General features: G+C 44.3%; 1 protein-coding gene across 1 annotated transcript in view; it reads right to left on the bottom strand.

The window, feature by feature from the left end:
• The window catches only part of LOC107122141 (inactive carboxypeptidase-like protein X2), a gene marked incomplete at its 3' end in the record, with an annotated part of 80668 nt that overhangs the window by 37038 nt on the left and 27439 nt on the right, over positions 1–16191 (bottom strand). Inside the window, exons 5-7 of the mRNA XM_015425172.1 lie at positions 15630–15714; positions 12600–12750; positions 7076–7164 (exon numbers count right to left, since the gene is read on the bottom strand). Coding sequence (XP_015280658.1) covers positions 7076–7164; positions 12600–12750; positions 15630–15714 — 325 coding nt within the window. The remainder of the gene's footprint in view (positions 1–7075; positions 7165–12599; positions 12751–15629; positions 15715–16191) is intronic.

The raw sequence follows: 16191 nt of genomic DNA on the forward strand, positions 1-16191 counted from the left end.
TTTGGCAATGTGAAATGGGTGATTTTAAAAATATTTTGCTCGTGTTTGCAGAAACAGAGTAGCTTCTGATAATATGCAGACACAGCTCTAAACAACCCAAAGGATTATAAATCATCCCCAGAGTACATTAACTAATAGACAATTATTATGAGTTGCATGCAACAATTATTTATTCTATTAATAATCTGTAAAAAATACTGCATAAATTCCCTAACAATGCCAATTTTGTATTCTGAACAGTTTGAAAGATTTTTTCCATCATGTAGCTGAAATTTTTTTAAAAAAACACACCTCAGAAGGCCAAATGCAACACTGCTTCTCTTGTCTGAACATTCCTTTCTAATCCCTCCTAAAATCACGGTTTTGAGAATTTACTTGGATTGAACAGGTATAAAAGTGAAAAAAATAATTTAATTTTGTATTGCTCCAGGCCAGGCCTATCAGATAGGGATGAGAGGACACCTGGTCTGATGAAGAAATGGTGCCGAAGTATCTGCAGGGAAAAGATGCAATGGCTGTGAATGGTAGTATACATGCTCAAAAGAAGTGATTGTTAAGGATTTTTCAGGAAATATTTGGGCCTCCCTGAAAGTTCTAATTTTGCCCGAAGATCAAAACAGGCTGACATTTGGTTCAGCCTAGCACAATACACAGAGAATTGTTCAAAAAATTAAATGTGCCTATTCAGAATCACTATTAGTGGAAAAGAACAATGAAGTACTGCTTAATTACCCAGTTACAAAGTCAGTCAACAAGTAGTCAGCATAAGAGGCTACAATGAAGGACATAATTCTCTATTGACCAATTACAGCTTGTACCACCGTTTAATCCCATTTCTCTTCACTCCTTATGTAAGACCAGAGGAAATAATTTTCTCCTGCTTTGAGCTATTACTTTCACGGAAATATATTTCAAATCTGACCAACCTGTCTTTGGACAATTAGGATCTAAGACCACATTTAACATTATTGTTCTTGACACTAATTATGCCAATTGAGTTTCTACTCATCTAATCTGTCTGCTGGAAATATAGGCCATGAAATCTCTTGTGAGCTCAGAGTGTGACTCAGTACACAAATGCTCAATAAAAAATGGATGAGTCATTCAGTATAAATATGCTGAAGATTCAGCACACCGAACATGATTCACATACTTCAAGTCCAAATATATTATCTTTAGATAGTTGAAAACAAAGTCAGAAAGAAATCTTTAGTACATTTTACACCTATATCCATGACAATATAAATCTAGATATTTTTGTTGTATGCTTGAAGTTAAGAGGACAGAAAAAAATCACAACTAGTAATGTGATCTTGTATCACAAATTTAGAAAAGTCCCTTCCTTGTGATATTATAGAACAGCTTCTGTAATTAGTAAATAATGAGCATCTAGATGTAAGCCTGTTTTGTAGCTGATCGTCCTCAGAAGCTGTTCTTAGTAGATCTTCCTCGGCAGTTATCTCCCTCTTATTTACAACTCAATATTTACATAGGAAGCAAGCCAGTCTATTAACATTTCCTTAATCAGGTACCAATAGGGTTGCCAGCCCCCAGGTGGGAGCGGGGAATCTCCCAATTTCACGGGCTCCTGCCCACTGCTGGCCAGCTGGCTGGAGGGAAAAAGACCCACCCCCAACAGCCATGAGCCTGCCAGACGTCCCCAGCACGATGTCACACAGAAGTGATGTTACCACGCCAGGAACATCACACAGTGATGCTCTGGTATTTTGAGCAAAATTCTATGGTAACCATAGAGTTTTGCCCAAAATACCAGAGCCTTGCCACATGACATCCCTGGCATGATGGCATCACTTCTGCATGACATCATCATGTCAGGGATGTTGCACGTGGCAAAGTTGACCCACCCCCCACTTCCGGAGAGCTCCCTCCCACCCCCTGGTAAGGACCTGGCAACCCTAGGTACAAAGCCTTCTGTTTTGTTTAGAGAACATTTTGCCAGCAAGTATTAGAGCAGAAACTTTGTACCTCATTAAGGAAAGGTTAATGGACTGGCTTGCATTAAATGTTCACGTGAATCTTGGTTATTTATATGCACTATCTTTCTGCGGCCAGTCACACTACCTGTCAATTCTGGATGAAATATTGTTCAAGTCTATATTAATATAAAATTATAGCTCTAGAAATGAAAGGCTGGAACATCCTGAAGGTCATCTAGCATGATCAACATTAGATATAGGCATGAACCAGGAAAATGTGGTTTGGTTTGTGGTTCGTGGCTTCTCCAGTTCATGAACCATAAACTGTCACAAACTTTTGGGGGATAAACGAACAGGTATGCTTCATGAGATTCATGACACAGTAGAACACCATCACGCCCACCAGTGTGCTAGAGACACTAAACTCACAGAGGATCTCTGGCTGACTCTCCTCTACCTGCCCTCCATGTTTGGTGAGGATTGGACTTAGGGGGTCCAAGTTATGGTCCTGCTAAAGAAAGTGCCCCCAGGAAAGTGCTTTCTGGGGAAATGACAGGAGCGGGTTCAAAAGGTTCAGGAGTATATAGAACAGACTTTGTGCAAGCTAGAGGGGTCAAACTCACAGGGGACCTCCTCTACAAGCCTACCAAGTTATGTGCATATTGCACTTAAGGGGTCTGAGTTATAACCCCCCAAAGTAGGTGCCCCTAGGAAAGAGCTTTGGGGGAAAATGTCAGGTGCAGGTTCAAAAGTGTATAGAATGGACCCCCTGCAAGCTACAAACACCAAATGCACAGGGAACCTCACCCTGCAATCTGCTCTTCTACAAGGTCTCCAAATTGGGGGCGGATTACATTTCTGGGGTTGCAGTAACAGACTTCCAGAAAAGGTCTCTCATTGCTCTCTCTGGAAAAGACAGCTGCAGTTACCCACAGCTATGGAATGGCTCAGGAATAAGCCAGTGACACCAAACTCACAGGGAAACTTCACCTGGGCAGCCCATCCCCCCAGCCAGACACTGGAACCAAGACAAGAATCCCCTCTGCTTGTAACTCCCCAAGTCTCCAAAGGCAGGTTCTGAATGACAGAAAAGCAGACATCCCCAGAGTTCTGACAGGAGTTCCCTAAATTAACCCCACAACAGCTTGGCAGGCACCCTAGCCACACCACATGACACCACATGACTAAGGGAAGCTGAGGGTTGGCTTTTGAGGAAAGCTCTCAGGATTGCTCCCAGTAGTATAAAATATGGTTTATGCAGTTAAATTGTTAAAATCCAATCCTCTTCTTATTTCAAATTCCTGAACACCTCTGTGTACCATGAGGGTGAAAGTGAGTGCAAAGGGTGCCCATTGGGGGGGGGAGAAGTCCTCCACCCACTGTGTACCACAGGACCCTGTCCCAAGTCACCAAACCCATCCCAACAGACCACTGGAGCCTGGCCCTAGGAGGGCATCACCAAGGGGTCCCAGAGCTTCCTTTCTCTGATCTGTTCCTGGGGCTCTTGTTGGCACTGCCCAGAGACACCAGCCGTTGCTAACACTCTTTAGAGAGGAGGACTCTGACAACAATAATTCAAAGGGTGGGGGGAAGCCCACAGTTTGGAAGCATTTCTGCATCCCCCAGTGACCCTTGTGTGGCAGAGTGTCAGGTGTGCTACACTCATGTTTGGAGGGGCAAAACCTCCAACATTTCTCCTTCACAGGCATCTGCAAAGGGTGTCCCCCTACTATGAAAATCAACTATGTTGCTGCTGGAGAAAAGAGTGGCAGCCAGTGGGAAGAAGAAGAGGCCCACTCCCTCTCAGCAGGGAGAAGCAAAGGGGGAGCAGGAGGCCCCTCCAAGAATCGACCCCACACTCAGGCTGCTGTTGGAGGGACATCAAGGTGGGACACCCTCCCTACAAGAAGGGCTCAGGGAGGCTTATAACGAAATAGTATACAAAATCATAATTTAAAACTAAGCTAAAACAAACCAATAAATATCATTAGATAAAACAGTATATATACAATATACAGGATGACAGAAAAAATTCCAGCTCCCCATCCTCCCTGGGGGGAGGGGTTACAAGGGATGGGGAAATGTATGAGAATGCCAAAGGGTGCCCCAACGCTGTCCTCAACTGAAGACCCAGCAGAACATCTATGCCTTACCTGCCCTGCAGAAAGGTAACAACTCCCGTAGGGCATGGATGTCTTCCAACAGAGCATTCCACCAGGTGGGGGCCAGGGCCAAGAAAGCCCCAGTCAAGGACAGCCAGATTTTTCTCGGGCCAGGAACCACTAGGAAGTTCTCATTCTGAATCAGTTCTACAGGGACTTACTTTAGAATTACTGTTCATTTCAAGCTAATTGAAATATGGAGAAATAACACACATCATAAAATGCATTATTTTAGACTGCAGGCTTTGTTCGATCACTTCCTCATGACCAAAGCATAAATATGTGACTTCTCCTCCTTCTGCAGTTTAAAATGGAACTGTCCAGGAAGTGACCCCTTCTTTCCAGGTGGCAGTTCCTTTCCAGTTCCTTTATATGGTTAGCCAGAGATTCCTTGTGACTCGGTGGAAGATGAGTAGCCTGCCAGCTGAATTACTTTTAAAAAAATCTAAATTCACAGGTCCAAAATAAGAGTCACATATAGTCAGAGGTAGATTCGGGGGGGAACGTGGGGGATCACAGTTCCCCCGGGTAAGGTACGGGGGCAGGGCACATGACGAAACCCCGCCCCCTGCTTCCGGCCACCCTGCTTCCAGCCCGCATTCAGCCAGGAGGAGGCAGGAGAAGAGGGAGAGTAAGTTGCTTCCTCCCTGCCTCTCCCCACCCCTGCCTGCCTGGGGCCAGGGAGGGCCTTCGCGGGGCTTCCTTGCACTCCCGCCGGCCTTTCAGGTCTACCGCCCGGCCCCTCATGGGGCTCGGCAATGAAGCTGCAAGGCCGGCGGCGGCAGCCGGGACCATTGGGGGCGGGGTGTGTGGCCTTATGACACACCTCCGGTGATGTCAGGGTGTGTGGCCTGATGACACACTTCCGGTGATGTCAGGGGGTGTGGCATATGCTAATGAGTTATGCTAATGAGTTCCCCTAGCTCTTTTTCTACGAAACGACCCCTGCATATAGTTCAGATTTCTTCACTCCAAAAAGAAATGCCTCCTAAAACAAATGTCTTCTTCTCTTCCAGTTTTTGAAAAGTTTTTTTTAAGTTTTGCTGAGAGACCGTAAATCTCTTTAGAGGTATTTGTCAAATATTATTTCAGAGGAGAGCTTAATACTTCCAGTTCATTTGACTCCACTTTATTTTCCTTTTCCTTCATAAAGCAGCACGCCTGCCTGTTTTAAGATGCATGTGCAAGTTGTTAGCAGTCAGACCCCTCCTCTTGCAGAGAGGCAGAAACACCCTACTTAAAATATCACCTCAAAGAATCATAAGTACAAGACACCGCCTGGCCCAAAATGACACAAAATGGATGCCAGTCAAAAAAAAAAAAAACTTGGGCAAGTATTTTTGGAAGGTGAATAAGAGTGGCTGACTGTCTACCGTCCCCTCCGTGCCCCGGAGATTAATAGCACAACACCATCCAAACTGTACTGAAGTATGTGACTCCTGTTCCGTCATTATGTTTGACCACATGTATGGAACAAACCTGCTACACAAAATCCTCACGATATGCACAATTGCCATTTCTTCTGAAAGGGTCAACATACATATATTCCACTTTGGGGACATGCCCAGATTAATCTGGGGTCTAGTACATGTGTACTGAGGTAGAAAATTCAGAAGAAATTGTGATCAAAAATAAAAGTAGGATCAGGTGTAGTGAGTTTGTTCTGTATGCACAGCCACAGTGCAAGGAATGTAACAACTGAGAAGGATGGTGATTGCAGTATAAGGGGTATCAGAGTAGATTTAGTAAGACACCTCCAACCCTTAAATTATTTGACTGGCTTGATTTTTCTGAATCAAATGATAGACCCATCATCTTTTTGTCATAATCTTGCTCACAGAATTAACATTTCATGATGAGCCCAAAGTACTAGGTTTGGCTAAACTCCCAATATAAGTATTCATGTACCTTCAACATTTGTGCAGAGATGGGAAATTCTGGACAAAGTCAGATTTTCAAAACTTTGCATTACCAATCTTTACCAGACAAGGTGGATCTTAAAGGTACATGATGTTGAAAAGTTTACCATTCCTTGTATGCACACAATGTGTCTGATTCTAAACTAAGAATATTCCATTGGTTCATATTTTGTATTTCGTATTCATATTGGCCTAGTTTGTATTTCCTTAAGACACCTAATTTCTTTCTACTGATGCTGCAAATCCCCCTTCTTCGATTCTTTAAGAACTTTTGGTTTTGCCCCTGCAGAAAAAAAGATTACATTCCCCCATGTAATTCAAACCAATGCTAAATTTCATTTAAAAATGGGTCATGGAACTCTTATCCTTACAGTGTGAGAGAAAGAGCAAACACAGATGCCTTCTGCCTAAAGGGGATGCAGTCCCTTTTCTTTTTTAATACAAATCAATGAAGCAAATGCTCTCTATTGACTACATGGAACAAAGACACAAATCTGAAGTCACAAAAACCACTGAGCTTCTCTTAATGGTACTTGTGATTACAGCCCTTCCTTTTGTTCCATGCAGATCACGGGACCCAAAGTGCTCCACTTACTTGTATGGAAACAATTTGACAGCTCTTTCAATACTTCACAGTGTGGGGTACTTCAACAATCACAGAAGTCAGCCAATCTGTCCAAATTCAGCTTTTGGGAACTTTACAAGAAGTCTCACATTTTCCTTCTTAAATAATGAAATTACCCCATGACCAATTATTGACGAATACAGAATGCCAATCTTTATGTACATTTTTACACAGCCTCACTGAAGTTAATGTTTCCTTGTTTTCATTTGTATAAGATCCATAAGACACAGTGCAGGTGACTTTTGAAAAAGGATTATGATGTCACATTGGGAATGCAACAATCTTTTCTGAGCATGCTGCAATTACAAAGTCATTTGGCTGGTGTTGGAATGTGACTGCAGCCCTATTGATCCACTGTTACTCATGATCAAAACATATGCACACAAACACACACACTCCCCACACACCAGGATTCCATGCCTTATGCCCTACCTGCCTCATTTCTTTATAGTTGTGGTGCTTAAAATCAAGGTTGTCTGTTGTCATCATTTCATTTCTTCTGTGATAATAGTTATTTGGATCTGTGATACAAATGTTAATATGGTTACACTTGCAGAGGAACATAAAGGAACCATAATATAATGTAACAGAACAGGAAAAAACTGTTCAGTCTAAAATATGGTCTCATACAGATAAAAGATTTCACCTGCTCCACAAAGATGCCGCTTGCTAGCAATCATTTAAGGAAGCTAGGATAGTTGGTCCTTCCTTTTGTTTTCTTTGGGGAAAAGCCTACTATTTTATTGATATCATGTTTCGATTCCAGAGAAGCAGGACCGGAACAGCTGTCTCCTCTCTCTCTCTTGGAAAGGCTTTGGTCCCTAGCCAGCCTCCTTGGGAGGCCCACTCACACAACACTTCTTTCCCACCTCCCTCTTTTTGCTGCAGCTCCCTGATCCTCTGAAATGGTCTTTTGAGGTTTGGAGGATCCTCAGCAGTGGTATGGGACACAGCAGGAGGATCTGCAATGGCAAAAGTGGAATCAGTAGAAATTGTGAGCAGAATCGCCTTTCCTCGAGTGGAAAGATGGCTTGGATCTAACCCAGCGAGTTCTAATACAGCAGAGTGTTTCAGTCTTGCTTTCTTCACAGTTCTTAATACGATTGTCAATATTCTCAATCATAAAACAGTCTCAATACAATTTTACACTTTCCATATATCCTTCCTGAGACTTGTGCTTATTTGCTGCTTTCATTTCTTCCAGAGGTTTTCATTAAAGATAAAGCTTGAAAAAACAGCAAATTTGGGTAAAGCATCATCGGTTACATGAGATTTAAGATTACATTAAAAAGGTCAACAGTTGACTGAGTATGAATTAAAAAGGAAAGTGATTCACTTATAACCTCTGATTTAAATAACATCTTAGACCCTAGTATGATATCCCCAAAAAGGATGAAGGGGTTTGACTGTACTCTTGTAATCTTTTCAGTGACATAATATTCTAGATGTGTTCTTTCCAAAGACCAAAAGTAATGTCAATGTGATTGTGCACACAGCGTATGGTGAAACAATTGTGTTCTGTTTCTGTGTTTACATTGTTCATACGCATAGCTTTTGCCCCCCAATCCGGAAGAAAGACAGACACATTTCTTGGGTACTGAACGGGCCACTTTATTAACTTCACTAACAACAATAACAACGATGAACAGCAAGGGCAATACAGATTGTGGCATGGCCACGCCAGGGGTCCTAGACCCCTCCCCAGCCATTTGTACTAGGGCGATCCACCCAGCCCCAGCTGGTAGCCAAAGGTATGGCTCACAACCAGTCAGCACGGCAAGTGGATGATGGCCAGGGATAAGCCAAAACCCCCGAGCCTCAAGGCTCAAAGGGATGACAATCCCGGGCAATCATCTAAGCAGTCTGCTTTCCCCGCCCCGGGCCACAGGGCCCAAAGACTGTACTGGCAAGACCCCTATGCCCCAATCGGGCTTATATGCCGGTGGTCACCATGCCACAATCTGATAAACATCCTGCCAACTAAAGCGACCGACCTATTTAAACCCAACCACACCCAAACCAATTTTTCCCCAACCTCAGCTGCAGTATAAGGTAGGCAAAAACACCCCCTCCCCTGGCCAATCTGGGAAACGGCGAAAAATTCCTACCTGGCCCCCATAAAGAGCGACCAGCCAAAGCCCATACTGCCAACAGGTGGGTCGAGCGTTCGGGCGCGCACTGAAGGAGGGAAGCAGGGGCCGGCCTCACAGCTCCGGCCCCGCCCCCTGCTCAGCCCTGGATGCGGCGGTTGCCGCGCCCCCTGTCTCTCTCCTGCAGGGCGGCAAAGGCGGCCCCTGGGCTGCACGGCCGTGGACCGGCAGCCCAGGAATCGAATTTCCCAAAATGGGAGATAAAATCATGCCAACAAAGGAATAGAAAGCTTTGGCAAGAACAAAGTACATCTGTGCTGTGCAGTAATTTTTGTAAATCCATGCTACAATGATTTTGTTTTGTTTGTTTTTGTCATCCAGTCATAGTTGACTTATGGCAACCCTGTTGGCTTTTAAAATCAAGGACATTCAGAAGTGGTTTGCTATTGCCTGCCTATGTATTACAACCCTTGTATTCCTTGGAGGTCATCCATCCAAATACTAGCCACTGCCAACCACCCTGCAAGGGAAATCAGAGATCTGGAGCGGATTTCAGAGTAGAAAAACTTAAAAGCATTATTTATTTATTTATTTTTCGGATTTATTTATTTTTATTCAACCCTCCCCAAAGTGGCTCAGGGTTGATCACATTGCTACCCTAAGTGCACTACAAAGGTTTTGGTATTCAATTTACTTTGAAAAGGGCTTCTTTTCTGCTATTGAGTATAATTTAATATGTGGGATGTTACAACAAGTGGTTTAGCAATCATAATCCTCAAGGGGCTATGTTGCTCTCCACTGCAGTTAGTCCCAGTGGCCAAATGGGACTTGCATGAGCATTTTTCAATAGAATGCAATCATCTGTATGTCAGCAAACAAATTAGTACTCAAAAAGAGAAGGTGAAAATCATAATCAGAATTAATATGATTGATTCACCAAAAGCGTATGCTGTACAACAGTCAATAACTATGCATTACATCTACTATGTTGTTGGCCCTTTCTGCACCTGTATTTTGCCTTGGTTTCTGAGCGCATCCTATTCTGTTCTGCATTCCCTTCCACTGTCACTTTCACTATGTTTTGGGGCTTTCTCTTGTTTCTGCATCTGTTTGACAGGAATCTGCATTCAGACTGCTTCCAACACACTGTTGCCCTACAGCTACCAAAATTCCTTTTGCGGTGATTTTTTGTTCTCATCTGCTTTCAAATCGCTAGTCCTTTCAAGGTAGAATTGTTTCTGTGGGTATTTAAGTACTGCCCACTGCCCCCCCCCCCCCCATTTCTGCCTCTCTCTCTTTAGGTTGACGCTCCCTCCCTGTTCTGTTTTCTTTCCCTCCTTCTCCAAAGACAAAAAAGGCTGTGTCCTCCCACTCAGGCAAATTTTTTAAAAGCCAGAGAGAGAGCATAAGATGGGATCAGTAAATATAAAGGACTAGGAGATTCCCTGCTCCCAAATGTGTCAGTCTTGCACATGTCGGTCTGGATTTTCCCCTCCCTTTCCTTTCTTTTTGCAAAATCACGGAGGGAGGGAGGGGTTCACAGCCAGTCAGCTCAAAAAATGTGGGTTTTGCTTGTAGATGCAGAATGCATACAGAATACACAAATAAATAAACTGGAGGGGGGGAAAACCAGTGTAGAGGGAATGCGTGAAACTGTGAAGTTAGGGTTGCTAAGTCTCCCCAGGAGGATGTTGAAATCCCCGCTCCAGAGGCCTGTTTCCTGCTGGCCCGGATTGGGCCAACCGGGGGGAATCCCGCCCCCGAAGTGCCAGATGTGCCTGGTGCGGTGACGCCACCCAGAGGTGACATCATTGTGTCGGGCACATTGAGGGCGGGGCCATGATCATTCAAGGGAAAACTCTATAGTTTTCCCTTGAATGATCATGACCCCACCCCCAATGTGCCTGACACAATGATTTCACTTCCGGGTGGTGTCACCGCAGCACGCGCTTAAAGCGCGCATGCAGGGAGACTCCCAGTGACATCCAGGACTCCCAAGGTAAGACTTCGGACCCCTATGTGAAGTCAACCCTTAATATGGTATCATGGAATTGTAATCTGGTTTTAATACTGTTTTAATTGATTTATTGTATTGTTTTAAATGTTCTCTACTGATTTTATGTAGGCCGCCCTGAGCCGGCCCTGGCTGGGTGGGCGGGCGGGGCATAAGTTTGAATAAATAAATAAATAAAATTAAGGCTTGACTCCTTGGATTCTCAAGAGCAAGCTGTCAGTGCAGAAAAGGGCCATTGCAATGGGGATTTGTGGCAGGAGGCCAGCCATGGGTTTCCTCTGGGAACAATTCAGAAATGCTGCATTTCTGGTTATGACCATGGGGCAGGGGGAGGAGAGGCCCCAGTTATTTGCCCCATGAATGTGCATCCCACAGAGAGGGCAAATAATTCCCCCAGAGCCATCTCATCTCATGTTGCTCCTCCTACAACACATGGCAGTCCCAATCCACATTGGGCCCTGCGGCACTCTGAATTGAATTCCCACAGGAAACTCACAGCTGCTGTCCTACTGCAAATCCTCATAGCAATCACATGTAATGTGTTTTGACTGAGAATAAATAGCAGACATAATAGGCGAACAGTGGCCTGGCCACTTTTTTCCCCATTTAGAACAGTGGCAGACACTGCCATTCCAATAGGCCAGCCTGCAGCTAAACTGGATTTTGAATTCATGTTTCATGGCAAATGCTATCTACTGGATCACCAGGTGTCTGCATGCAGATGAAGATGATCATTTTGTTAAAAATATCATTCTGCCTTGCAGCAAGCACTCTGACATAGTCATAAATAAATAAATGCACTGGGTGCTCAAAGGCATCTCCTTCCCTGTCTGTATCCAGGTTGTTGTTTTTTTAAAAAAAAATTGGGGTATTTTCTGCTTTACATTTGATTTGTGAAAGAACTGGAAAGAAAAGTACATCTATCCCTTTCGGGCAACTGCAAATCCCTATGTGTCATTCTGCATCCATCTGCACAGCATTATTCTTAAAACCAGAAAGAAGACTGAAGAGCCCATATGCCTTTTCTATCCTCTTCTTGCACTAGTGCTTATCATATTGTGACTGTACTTTATCAAGACCATTTTGCTGTCCCGCTATTTTATTTATTTATTTATTTATAGTCCAACCAACTGAGGGACTGAAGGGTTTTTTGTGTGTGTGGGGGGTTACAGTAAAAGGTAAAGGTTTCCCTTGCTCGAAAGCTAGTCGAATCTGAATCTAGGGGGCAGTGCTCACCTTCGTTTCCAAGCCGAAGAGCCAGCGCTGTCCAAAGACATTTCCATGGTCTTGTGGCCAGCATGACTAAACACCGAGGTGCACAGAACACTGTTACTTTCCCACTGAAGCGGTACCTGTTTATCTACTTGCGATTTCTTGCTTTTGAATTGCTAGGTTAGCAGGAGCTGGGGTCAGAGATGGGAGCTCACTCCATCACACAGCACTAGGGTCTCAAACTGGCAAACTACAGAACTACAGTATGCAACTCACCATCTTAACCGCTAAGCTACCACGGCCCTCCTTTTAACAGTAAACTGCTTAGCAAAAGCTTTCATTGAGAAATAAAAAGGAATATTACTGTGCAGATGACATTTGGAGGCTATTTAATAAAGATGTTTTCTTAGCTTTCTCTTGACACAGAAGGCGCAATAAAGGTTCTGAAAACATCTCCAACACGTCACCTGAATCAAGGGGGGAAATCACAATGCTTACATCATGGACATCATAACTGTTGGTTTTTGTTTGGAAGACTCATTCAGACAAAATATTGTCTTGGTGACTGCACCCACGGGAACAACTAGAGGGAACCACACTGTGTGTAATGCCAAACTTTATCTTGAAGATGGTCTTTTACCTGGCAAAGGACAACCTAAGATCTCAAGCCTCATGCATATGCTTCCTTCTTCATACCATGTTCGGGGGTTTATCCGAATGTAACGTGCAACAAGAGGTACAGGCAGTTCGTTGAGGACTGGGATCTCTTTTTCATCATTGCCTTCAAAAATCTGTTTCAATGCACACAATAGTATAGTGGTTAATAATTAGTGACAACTGGCATACAGCAACCATTGAGACTGGTTCACAATCTGAACACCTTGGACAAGGAAACTAGCAATACATTACAGTTCAGGATAACAGTTCTTAAGCACCAAGATAGGCTGTATTAAACAGCACAACTGCTGAATGCTAATTTGGGGCCCAATTCATAAATAGGATTACAGTGCCGATTTTCATACTATATTTATACCTTGCCCTTTTATAAAGGTCATCAGAGTAGATTTTAAAAGGGGGGGGGATAAAAATACAGAATTTTTAAAGATCATATAACTTTTCACAAAAGCCTAAATTGCAATCAACAATATGCAATCAACAATATGCAATCAACAATAACAGCAGTAAAACAGAAACAGATTTTAAAAACAATTTAATATTAAAACATCATAAATATCAACTTCAGTAAAACCAGTATTTGCTCCATTGGGAAACATATGTGTAATAATGGCTAAGTTTTCCAGCCGAGCAAATAAAAGAAAGCTGATTCCTCATCTCCACACACAGTGGTCATCATTTGAACTGGGCTCTTGAACACCTGGGAACCATGGAACTCCCAGCCCATATGTGGTCTGAAGTCATGGGGAAAACCATGAGGAATTTCTTTTGTGTGAATTAACCCTCAAAGGCTCTCTGGAATTAACCATCCTCTGGATGGCCAACAATGAGGAGGCTGACTGGGCCTTTTGAGGAAATGAATTCCTTATAAGGCCACAGCTAAGGAAGCTTTTTTCAGGTGTTCATCTACCTCATAAGGCAGGCATGTGGAGAATGGCAGTGTTTGTAGGATGAAAACCAGATTGATAGGGTCAAATCGGCAACTCATGTATACTGAACTTCACCAGGTTGAACGCTGCAATATCTCTCTGCACCCATCTGCACAAGAGAAGACCAGCTATTCACTCTGCCTCTGTGTATATGATATCAGTGCCAGAATGCCCAGCTAGAGGATCTCAATGCCACAAATGGTGGCGTTCGACACAGTGGACCATCAGTTAATGGTCCACAGCCTCGCCGACACTGGGATTCAGGGGTTTGCCTTGCAATGGCGCTAGGGGATCAGACTCCAAGAAGTACCCGCTGGTCTGCTGGGTTCCCCAGGGAGTGGTGCTATCCCCAATGTTATTCAACATCTATATGCGCCCTCTCGCCCAGATTGATCAGAGGCATAGGCTACGGTGTCACCAATACGCAGACCACCCAGCTATATCTGCTGTTGGATGGTCAGTCCGGCCTACCCCAGATTACCTAGATTGGGTACTTCAAGATGCGGTGGGCTGGCTTAGACTGAGCCAATTGAAATTGAATCCAATGAAGACAGAGGTCCTGTGCCTGAGTTGGAGCGGGTCAGGGGCACCACTGGTGCCAGCACCGAGGGTCAGGAGCTTGGGAGTGCTCCTGGATGCCGCCTTAACAATGGAGGCCCAGGTAGTAGCAACTGCCAAGGCAGCCTTTTACCACCTATGGATGATTAGACAGTTGGTTCCCTTCCTTGAATGCAATGACCTGGCAACCGTGAGCCATGCTATGGCCACCTCGAGACTGGACTACAGCTCTCTATATGGGGCTGCCCTTGTCCCAAATCCGGAAGCTGCAGCTAGTACAAAATGCAGCAGCCAGGCTGTTGATGGGCCTCTCCACTCGAGAGTACATCCGGCCTGTGTTGAAGGCATTGCACTGGCTGCCAATAGCATACCGGATTCGCTTCAAGGTGCTGATTTTGACCTTTAAAGTCCTACATGGCTGGGGGCCTGCCTACCTGAGGGACCACCTTTCCCCACATGTTCCCCAAGGAGCACTGAGGTCATGGACCCAAAACTGCCTGACTCTACCCGGTCCAAAAGATGCCAGATTGGCCATTGCCAGAGCTAGGGCCTTGTCAGTGGTGGCTTCACATTGGTGGAATGAGTTCCCAGAGGACATCAGGGCCCAGCATAACCTTCTACAGTTTCTCAGGGCCTGTAAAACGGAGCTCTTCCACCAGGCCTTCGATTAGGAGCCAGCACTGATGAACGAGCTACAAAAATTGATCTATCATGGTCCACATGTTACCAGCATTACGAACAACTGGAGATACTGGTCTAGTTATACTGGACCATCCCACAATGATTGCCAACTGCACTTAATCTGCACTTTGTATATTATTGTTTGGAATTGTCTGTGGAATTTTATCTGTGTTTTATTGTAGTTTTTAACCCATTGTACGCCGCCTTGAGCCTCCTGCCAGGCTAGGCAGGATATAAACCGAAATAAATAAATAAATAAACAAATAAATAAATACAGAGGGTTTTCTCACTTTCACCAATTGCTGGTCATCAAGCCGATGCTGTACTGAACAGGCATGTACTGTAACATATATAGGCTTTTGGGGACTCAGAAAATCCCTCAGAAAAATGTATCAACTGAAAAATTATTGTCTATTGACCAAGTTATAGTCCTCAATGCATTTTTAGGACCAGTAAACAAAGCTGTTGTAATTATTTTTAAAACCATTCTACTTGGATGTTATTAATGGGTGGGAATATTAAATAACTGTACAGGTTGCTTAACTGCTCCATATGATCAGTGCTTCATGATGTATGCAACTCTGAATGTCAGGATCCAATAACGGGCTATCAGACAACATCTTAATTTCATTTAGGCTTTGTTAATTACATGCTCCCTGACACAATTACACTTAACCATCTGGTAATCATGAATGCCTGAGAGAGACGTTTTGGTTTAATTTGAAGTAGTAACTCTATGGAAGTAATAGACTCTTGGGATAGTTTATTAATATGGAGCAACCGCTAAATGGTGTGACTGGGAAAACATTATGTTTTGTGATACTAACCATGTCTCCAGATCCATTTTTGACAGTGATCCAGGTGTGACTATCATTGCTCACCATTACTTTGTAAGAGGTTACCCAGTCACTCCTGGAAAGAAGCAAAAAGTAAGATTCCGTGACTATTTTGCAAAAGCACATACTAACTCATGTGAAGTTATAACTGAAATCATGATTTGCAGAATGTCTAAACGTGACAGAGAAAATTGATTTAGAAAATCAAAAAAAAGGGGACCCGTGAAAATCGTGGGGGGAGAGGAGCGGGGGAGCTCCACACAGAGCAGGTGGAGGAGGAAGAAGCAGGTAAGCTTCCCCCCCATCCTGTCGGTTCCCCGTCTCCTCCACCCCCCCTCCTCTACCCCCCCTGGCTCGCCGCCCCCAGTCTCTCTCTCTTCCCCCCCGCTCTGTCTCCCCCCGGCTCCCCAGTCTCTCTCTCTCTCCCCCCCGGCTCCGGGCCTCGCCAGTCTCTCTCTCTCCCCTCCCTCCCGGCTCCGGGCCTCACCAGTCTCTCTCTCTCTTCCCCCCCTTCGAGCAGCCTCGGCAGTCTCTCCCCCCCCTTTCGCCGGTC

This window comes from Gekko japonicus, unplaced genomic scaffold (assembly GCF_001447785.1).
Source record: "Gekko japonicus isolate JY-2015 unplaced genomic scaffold, Gekko_japonicus_V1.1 scaffold4519, whole genome shotgun sequence".
Taxonomy (NCBI): domain Eukaryota; kingdom Metazoa; phylum Chordata; class Lepidosauria; order Squamata; family Gekkonidae; genus Gekko; species Gekko japonicus.